Below are 9,868 nucleotides of genomic sequence, written 5' to 3'. Positions count from 1 at the left end.
AAAAAAAAAAAAAAAAAAAAAAAAAAAAAAAAGTGGGGGAGGGGGAGGAACAGAGAAGAAAAGTTACTTTAAAACACAAGAAAGAAAGAAAAAAGTAGTATTTTTAAAAGTGTTATGTAAAATAGGAAGGGGTGACTAGCCAACAATTACCCAATGGTATAAACAATAGCAAAGTGGGATGCACAATTCTAATTGTCAGAATTACAGTAACTGTGGTATTTTGACAGAGCTGAGGGCGTCTGAATGGTGACTATTTCTAGCAAGTAGGGTAAACAAATATTGTTCCTACAGCAGTAACTGCTACTTTGTAAAGAAACCGAGAGCTGCACGTCCCTATTTCAAGAACTGTATCTAACCATCTGGGACAATTTTATTTTTAAGAGTGATGCAGGGAAAGAGGAAAAAAAAAAAAAAAAAAACACACCACAAATGTCTTGCTACATACTGAGTTACATATAAATTACAGACTGCAAGTCTCAGAGAAATTACAGTCAGGAAAAACATGCTTCTAATTGGCTTAATGATTCTCCAGCATAACATAGACATATAAGACATGTATCATATGGCAAAAAGGTCGTGGTTCTATTTATGGAATGAAATTACAATAAGGACTCAACAATGTATTTTAACAAGGAGCAAGTTTAGCTGATGAACTCTTCCATAAGAAAGCATATCACGGCTGGTATGTTTAGAATTAAGCAAAAGTAGTGCAGAGTGAAAAATAATCCTTCAGATTCATTTTTTTTTCTTCCTATATTTTATTTAAGCAATGAAACAAAAGTTATTTGATTTGAGAAATGATAAAATGTGGTATTAAAAGAGATTCCAGGGGATCTGGAAGATGTTAATGATTCCATGCCCTCAAAATAAAGAGAAAAAAATGAAAATCAGGTGGCCTTCTTATGAGAAAAAAAAAGTTTTACTTCTTACGGTGCACTATCACAGTACTATTTTCCCAGTTTTGGGAAAATTACCCAATTACAGACTCCTTTCATCTCTAAAAACCAAAAGCAAAGAGTGGAAAGCAAAAGTTATGTATATTTTCTTCTAATAACATTTGGCTTGTACGTGGCTATTTCCAGAAAGTGTAATCACAAAGAGTTCATTCATGGGAGAAACCACGAATATTACAGATTATTACCCATATTTGTAAAGTGAATGGAAACCGGAGTTTAGGCCTGTCTCCTCTACTGCTTTTCACGGGATAACAAGACTGCTTCTGACTTAATTTTATGCCTATTTTTAAGTCTGGAAATGCTAGACAGAATCAAAGACACTGGGAAGACACGACTGGAGCCTTGTCATAGGCTCATATAGTCATGGGGATTTCTTATGGGTTTACAGCATTTCATCACGGGAGGTGCTGGTGGCCCAGTGCGAGCCTCCCTAGAACAGGACTTAATATTTCACAGCCTGGTAAACTGCTGCAAACCTCTAGGACTGTGTCCACCATTTGTCCAAACAGCAATTAACATACTACATCAAATCAATTCCCACTGGAGTTCAGTGCCCGAGGGAGTTCTTCTTGCCATGGGTGGGAGGCTCAGGCCTCCAGCCTCCCTCAACCAGGGTCAGCTGCTCGTGGAGGCATTCAGATGGGGTATGGAGACTGTGAAGAAAAGCACCTAGCTGCAACATCTTCCCAGTAGAAACACCTCCATGTTTCACCAAGGGTCACACCTGATGCCTCTGTGACTGCTAAGGAAAATGAATGAGTCTGGGAGAGAAACACTGTGGTAAAATTAAGAGTACCAGATGAATTAAGCTATGTTCTTAGGGCAAAGAGAGAATATTTGACAATGTTTCTACTTTAGATGTACATGACTTTAGTTAACCATTTGTACTCCAAACAGCTGCATGCAGACTGAGCTATCAGCAGAACTGGCCTCCTGGAATCAGGGCCTAAAATACAGAAGAGCTAAATAAAACAGAGCAGCAGCAACAACAACAAATTCCCATGAACTCATTCTACTCAACTTTTTGAACATTAATATTAACTTAAATCATAATGTCTTCCTGTCTCAACCCTACACAAAACAAATTCCCCTCTGTCTACTATTTAGCCGTAATTTGGTAACAAATCACTAGATAATTTCAGGCAACTCCACAAATCCGTTCTTTTGCATCTGAAGCTACTCCTAATCAAAATTACAAGATTTGCTTCAAAAATGTCAAATTGCCTTGACATGATTACGTGAGTATATAATTGATTATAGAAGTGTATAATGTCTGATTGGTTTTCTGACTTCTTCATCCAAATCTTGGTTACCTTAGCAACCCCACGTTATCCAGCAGAATTTAAAACATATCACGGCTGTGGGACTTCTGCTACAACAAAGAAGGCACTGAATGCAGAAGGTATTTTATACTTTTCATGCAACGTTGTTTGTATACAAGAGTGTTTAACCAACTAATTCTTTGTCTGGATTGTTTCATTAAGATGAAGTTTATTTCTTATAGTCTATTTCTTATAGTCTATATTTCTTATAGTCTTATTTCTATATTTCTTATGGTCTTTATTTCTTATAGTTTATTTCGTATAGTCTATTTCCTTTAAGATTAAGTTTGACTCAGCCAGTGAGTAGCAGCAAAAACAATCCACGAACCACAAATATTGGCAAGTCCAACGTGTAGCATCACACAGATTGACCTGGAAGCTCTACATAGGACTGGGAATGCACAGGAACTGTGTGATCGGAGGCTGTGTGATATGGGCTGTGGTGCTAAAAAAGGACAGAAAGACATCACTTCTTGCTAGTGATGAGCAACCCCATGTAGGGTCTTCAGGGAAGACAGTGATAGCTAGGAAAACACAGGCTGTATAACACGTAATGTGGCATAGCTTGTATGGCAGATGGCATTTTTATGAGTGGAATGCAAGAGACAGACAAGTGGTTAAGGAGATTAAAAAGTCAACACTGCAAATCAATCCAACTGAAATATGGACCTTTAAGGCAACACTTTGGGATTCTTGTAGCTATCTTACTACCGAAGACTACCAAAATCTAAGCACTCACTTCCTATGTACATGTACAGATTTTCTTCCCACTGTCTGTGGACATATATTTTTAACCCGTATAATGAGGAAATGGAAACTTTTCTTGGCAGACCACAAAATATGCCCGCATCATTCACCACTCCTCCAGCAGCATGAATTATCACTGCAGCCTCCACTGCTCTGTAAACTACAAAGAGCGTGGAGAACTTTAAAGAAGGAGCAAGCAATGCAAGTGGCTGCTTTTTTAACAGTAATTGGCTGTTTCTCCCATACACTGGCCATATTAATTTTTGAAGCATGTTCATTAGAGTAAGTGCAAGCCAAAAGAACTTCAGGAATCCTGTTTATCCAAGCAGGCCACATATTTCAGTGGGTTTTGAATTTGATGTCATCACATAGCCATGAAAAACAAATTACAAAAACTATTAGAAGGAGAAGAAAAAAAAAAAAAAAAAGAATAACAAGAAGTGAGGCAGCAAATGTTGCTGGTGATACAGGGAGCACAATAGAGGCAGCATTTCCAAAGCTTGTCTGTTTTTTGTCCCACTTTCCCCCAGACTCTGCTGTTATGATTACACCCCACGGTAGGAGTGTACAGCACTGAACTCATAGATCTGTGGTTGCAGCAGCTATCACTACCAGACTGAGGAAGGACAACCCAAAAAAAAAAAAAAAACCACAAGCTGGGCCCTTGAGCTCTGACCCTGCTGGAGGAGGCGAGCAGCAGATGTCCTGCCAATGCGCTAGCACCTCTGCCCCACTTCTCGACACCAAGCAAAGCTGTACCCGCTTTCGGCAACAGCATCACTGCAACTGCAGCCAGATCCCCACCACCTGTCAAGGAAAACAAGCGCCGTAGTAGCAAGGGAGCTGAAATGTCATATGCCTTAGCCCTGCTGCTAATGCTTGCTCATTAATTGTGTGCGCGTATAAATGTGCCACAGCGCTGAAACGCTGAAAAGTGTTTTGGCTCATTTCAGGGCTGAATGAAACACAGGAAAAGCACTAGAAGGAATGAAAATAGCCTGCTTTTATCTGTCATTTCCCCTTGGTTGTTATATTTTCTGTGAGCATAATTGTGCACCTTTGAATCACGTCTGTTTTTTTCCATATCCCCCCTGTCCCGCAACCCTTTGGCAGACGCCAGCCTGTTACACCTCGATAGGCAGTGGATGAATTACTCTGTTGCTCAGCTACCAACCTTCTTATTTTACTGCTCCTTTCTCCAAGCAGCTCTTCTAGAGTATAACAGTCCATGGGAGAGGAAATAATATACAAAGCGAGCAGCATAATCACCTCCTTTCCTTCATACACGCTCCTTTTCCACTTCAAACAACAACAAAATGTAAGCGAACCTTGCCTGCAGGTATTGGCCTCTATTTACAGAAAGCAACCATCAGAAAGAAAGAGTAGTTATGCTTTTGAAAATGAAATTAGATTTCTCACCCCGTCACATTCAAAATGTAGTTTGAAATAAATAGTTATCAGATGATCTAGAAACTGCAGAAATCTTAAAGCTCATCTGAACTTGGAATTGGCACTTTAAACAAGTGGGGAAAAAAAAAAAAAAGCCTCCATCCATATCTGTCTGTGCCAATGGAAGAAATTATTTCACTTATCATCTGCCACTAAAGCAGTTTGGGCCAATGCCTCTTAATTCATGTTTGCAAGATAAGCTGAAACAATTTGCTGTGAAGGAAAACCTCTGTCATTAGCCTGGAGGTGTCAATTTACAAAGCTGCGCCAGTTCAAGCAGCTCAGCACGCAGTCACACCTCTAATTACACAGGTGCAGCTTCATGCACTGGCATGACCACAGCTTCTTCCCTATATAGGGAAGCTGTAAAGACCCCAAAACCAGTCAATGTGAGGCTGTTGACCTAACTGGTCCATGTGTAAGGTTTTCTTCCGGGGAGTGTTTTTGGGAATCGGGCTGTCGGGAAGCTGACAGAAAAGCCTCAGAGCCATGACCTGGGGCAGGCTGCTCTGTTCTCGGATCTCTGAGGAAGCCACGGTTGGTGCCCCCTCAAACCTACCAAACCGAATCACTGCCAGCCACATGTGAAAGCAGAAGGAAGACAAGTGAGCAGTCCCTGAAGGGCCGGGATGTCATGCTGTTCTTCCTTCTTCCCTCTGCATGCCTGTACGGGCCCCGCAGTCCCCTTGGCCCTGGGCACGGCTCCAACACCAGCTCCGCGCTATGTGGGCCCTGCGGTGCTGCTGGCTCTGTGACGGCGCAGGGTGCTGAGGGACAGCTGTGCACCTGAGAGCCCATCCCACACACGGGCAGCCTTGGTGTCGGTGGGGATGTACTGGTACTCACACCTGTACTGGTACCGGTACTGGTACTGGTACCTGCACCTGTACCTGTACTGGTACTTGTACCTGTACCGGTACCCACATCTGTACCTGTAAAGACCTCATCCCTGGAGGTCTTTAAAAGACTTTTAGATGTAGAGCTTAGGGATATGGTTTAGTGGAGGACTGTTAGTGTTAGGCCAGAGGTTGGACTCGATGATCTTGAGGTCTCTTCCAACCTAGAAATTCTGCGATTCTGTACTGGTACTTGTACCTGTACCAGTACCTGCACCAGTACCTGTGCCTGTACCTACACCTGTACCTGTACTTGCACTTGTAGTGGTACCAGAAAAGGTACCAGTACCTGCACCTGCACCTTTACCTGTGCCTGTACCTGTACCACACCTGTACCTGTACTGGTACCAGTGCCTGCACCTGTACTTGTACCTGTACCAGTACCTGCACCGGTACCTGTACCTGCACTGATATTTGTACCTGTACGTGTACCTGCACTGGTATCTGTGCCTGTACCAGTACCCGCACCGGTACCTGTACTGGTACCAGTGCCTGCACCTGCACCAGTACCTGTACCAGTACCGGTACCAGTACCTGTACCTGTACCTGTACCAGTACTGGTACCGGTACCCGCACCTGCGGTAAGAAGGGGTGAGGGAGGACATATGCGTGAGGAAGGAGGGTGAGGGACGGGGGCTGTGCGAGGAACCCCTGCGGCAGAGGGGGCAGCGGGGCGGTGTGACGTCACGCGCCCGGCGAGCGGTGACGCCAAACGCGTCCCCGGCCGGGTGGGCGTGCCCGGGGAGGGAGGGGACGGGAGGGGGGGGCGTGCCCGTGGCGTGACGTCACGGCGCCGGCCATGGCGGCGGGCGGCGGCGGCGGCGGCGGGCCCGGTCCCGGCATTAGGGGCGCGGGCGGGCGGCGTGCGGGCGGGCGGCGCGGCGCCTAAGATGGCGGCGCTGCGGGAGGGCGGCCGCTACGCCGTGAGCGGCGGGCAGGCGGCGGGCAGCAGGACGGTGCTGCACGTCAAGCTCACCGAGACCGCCCTGCGCGCCATCGAGAGCTACCGGGGCCGGCAGGTGAGACCGGGGGGCGGCGGGGACGGGAGCGGGGAGCGGGGACCCCCGCCGAGGGGCACGGAGCCCCCCTGCTGGGCTTGTGCCGCCGCGTCTCGCGTTGCCCGCTCGGGTTTCGCTCTGCTTTCCTCCCCCGTGCTGTGTCCTGCCCTGCTGTATCTCACTTTATTTTGCTTAATTCGTTTTATCTCACCCCTCCTCCCTTTTCCCCCAAGCCCAGCGGGCACCCGTGGGTGCCGGGAGCCAGGCAGGTGCCTCCCGCACGCCCAGGGGAAGGCTGATTAATTATTTCTAATTCATGAAACAGCGCTGGTAAATTATTTACCTGATTTATTTAATATATATATATTTATTTATTTATTTTCCCCTAAAGCGGAATCGACCTCCAACTTAGTATAATTTCCCGTCAAATTTTAGCACATGCCTGCTCCTCAGGATGCTATGAGCCGAATAAAAGAACGATTTATAGTGAGTATAGGAAAAACATATATATTTTTAAATTATCAGGAAAAAAAAAACAACCAACCAAACAACAACAACAAAAAAAAACAGCACTGAAATTCTTCCTGCCTTGCTCTTTCCTCATCCCTCTTAACTTCAGTGCCTGGAGCCCCGGCTCTTCCCGCAGCTCTGCGCTCCTCGTGTGGTCCTGCAGGAGTCAGTGCCTGCCGCGGCTCCAAGAGCGGCTGGCCAAAAAACTTGGAGCTCCGAGAGTGCAGCCTCTGGAGCTTCTGCCTTTAGAAATAGCCACCTCCGAAGCTAGCACGCCCAATTGCAGATCCATGGGCTGTAGCTGGCAATACTGCTCCTCTCTCTAGCTTTTCGTGCTGGGTTGTATCGCCGACCTGTTTCACTTCTCGCCATGCGGCTGGAAGAGTTGTGACACAGGCTTAAAATCAGTGTTGCTGAGAACTTGAGAAAGTTGTGAAGTGAACGCAGGGGAGCTGACCTATAGCTCTGTAATCGCCTCTGCCCGGTGCAGAAGAACCTTATCTGTGTAACACAAGTAATATCTCCAACAGCATGTCGATGTGTGGAGTCACGATAACCCTCAAATGACCTACTTAGCCATCACTTGTACAACTCAGGCAGGCTGTGTGTGCTTAATTGCTTAACACTCAAGTTTAAATACTTTCTGTAAAGACGGAAGCACTTACTCTGCTTGCTTTCTTTGCTGAAGATTTCCTTAGCTTGCATAGCAATCAGCTCTTAAATTCTTGAATCCAGCTTCCCCCACGTGCAGAGCTGGAGATGTATCTGCAGCAGACCAGCTCCATGCAGCTGTGTGTAGGTGAGGGCAGGGCCTGGTTCCCTGCTCACCTTTCTGCTTCCCGACGCATGGAGTGGGCTGGGTGCAGGTGGTGCAGGACGTTCTTCGTGTTCGGGTTGGCCTCAGTGCTGCTGATCGGCATGGCTTAAAGCACTCGAGCATCATCTGCGGCCGCAGCAATGGAAAGCATGACCACTTTTTCTTAAAAAACAGGTTCTGCTCAGCTACCTGATTAGATGAGCTCAAGTTATATAGCATGCAGGTCTACCCTGTGTGCCAAAATGAGCTGGGCAGGATCACCAAGTCACTTTTTGATGGCTTTGCTGTAAAGTTGGATTGCCGTGTAATGATCAGAAGCAGTGTAGGAGACCAGGTGAAGAAGAAGCAGAATGCAACACGGAGCCTCTCACTGTTTGACGACAGCATGTAATGTCACTCCAGGTGCTGGTGGCCTCTCCTAATCTGCCAGTTGCTCCTGAAGCAGGCTGGGGAGCACTGCTCTGAGCAGTCCCTGCAGGGCAACAAGGACAGAAGTGTCTTCAGCTGATAGTGCTTTTAGCAGAACCAACATCTGTCTGCAGTTATGTCCCAGCTGTGGTTCTCTAGGTGACAGCAACTGTAAATCTCTAAGTTGTTCTGAATGCTATTAAAGCTTTTTTTTTTTTCTTTTTTTCTGGCCTCTAAAATCTCAGCCTCCTAAACCCAGGGATAACTCTGGCTCTTAGGAATCTGTCTTGCATTTAAGTGTTTATTCTTTGAATAATCATTTGGACGTTCCAGCTGCAGAGGTTGTGGAGTCAATAAGCATATGAAATGCATGCTTGTCTGATGTTCCCCCCACTCGGAGCAATTGAAGTGGTGTCATGGGAGTCTGCTGTATTTCACTTACCAGGGCTGAAATTCCCCGTGACTCACGTCTGCCTCGAACAGCCAGGGTTTGGGCTGGGGGTTAGGAAACTGCTTTCTGGTGCAAGGCTTCATCCTCCTGGAGGTCCGTGGGAGTGAGGATGCACTTCCCCTTGTAGATGAGGCAAATGTCTTTGGTTTTGCTTTCTGCTTGCCTGTCAGTCAGCTCCAAGGTGGACTTAGAAGGCACAGGGAAGAGGATGGGGGTGAAGTGAGCTGACAGTCAACCAGAGAGTGGCTGTGAGAGGTTAAGGGAAGACACTGAAAATCCTGTTGGGAGTGGGAGTGTGCAGAAGAGTCTGGCGCCTGCAGTGGAGCTGGGAATGCCCTTGGTCATTCCCTCCTGCTGCTGCTGAAAGAGCAGAAATCTGCTACTGATACTCTTGCTCCTGGAGTGCAAGCCGCAGGGGAGCTCCCTGTGAAAGAGGGGATATGCCTGAGGCCTCTGTTTCTGTCTCTAAGTTGCCCACTTAGGTACACGGAGTGCTGATGATACATTCTGCGTTTGTTCTGGTTTGGTTTCTTCAAATCTGAGGTTGCATCTCTCTTAAGATGATGCACTTGATAATGTGGAGTTAATTGATTTAGGCAACGCAAGTATTCATAATAAATGTATTTTCATCACTGGTTGATTGCAGGGCTTTTTCCCCTGGTTTCTTACGGGAGCAAGAACTGGGTGATCTTACTCTGCGTGTTTTTGCTGTGTCACAAAGTTGTGAGTCTGATTTGGGACAAATCTCGTAGCAGCAGGAGAAAAAATCGTAATCCCTACAAACTATGGGGTAGATGAGTAGAAGAGAGACACCAACATAACAGCTGAGTTACGGACACAGCGGCAGCAAGGGCTTGTGCCTCCACTGCAGACAACAGGCTCCATGTGGCAGGGATAACCTGCAGATAACCTGGTCTGTTAAATCGGTGCCACCTCAGCTGGATGCGTGCTGTGCCGCTGCCCTGTTGGCTGGCTGGGAAATACTGCTGTCTTTTGGCAAGTGTGTCAGCCTGCTCTGCTGCTAAAGAAAACCAGAAGCCCTTCTTGCTGTCCTTGTCCTTTGCTTGGCTCCTCTTCCTGCACAGGCTTCATGGTGCAAGGTCTCGTGTCGTCAGCGGCAAACCGAGCTGGGTAGGAGGGCTCACACTCGGCACCGCGATCGCAGTGCTGTAGCCAAACCGGCACATCCACTCTCAGATGAAAGAAATGCTTTTTTTTTTTTTTTTTCTTCCCCCTTCCATTCCTACTGCTGCACTATCTTCCTACACAATCCATGTGTCTAATGCACAGGACAGGCTGCTCTGGATAGATCAG

General features: G+C 46.5%; 1 protein-coding gene across 2 annotated transcripts in view; it reads left to right on the top strand.

Annotated features, from left to right (window-relative positions):
* Positions 1-6,260: 6,260 nt before the first annotated feature.
* ELL2 (elongation factor for RNA polymerase II 2) overlaps positions 6,261-9,868 on the top strand; it is a 40,481-nt gene continuing 36,873 nt past the window's right edge. For both annotated transcript variants that reach the window (XM_032206529.1, XM_032206528.1), the window contains exon 1: positions 6,261-6,389. In XM_032206529.1, the coding sequence (XP_032062420.1) occupies positions 6,261-6,389 (129 nt within the window). The remainder of the gene's footprint in view (positions 6,390-9,868) is intronic.

The sequence above is a fragment of the Aythya fuligula genome, chromosome Z (genome assembly GCF_009819795.1).
Source record: "Aythya fuligula isolate bAytFul2 chromosome Z, bAytFul2.pri, whole genome shotgun sequence".
NCBI classification, from domain to species: domain Eukaryota; kingdom Metazoa; phylum Chordata; class Aves; order Anseriformes; family Anatidae; genus Aythya; species Aythya fuligula.
This window is presented reverse-complemented; position numbering and strand designations above follow the sequence as displayed.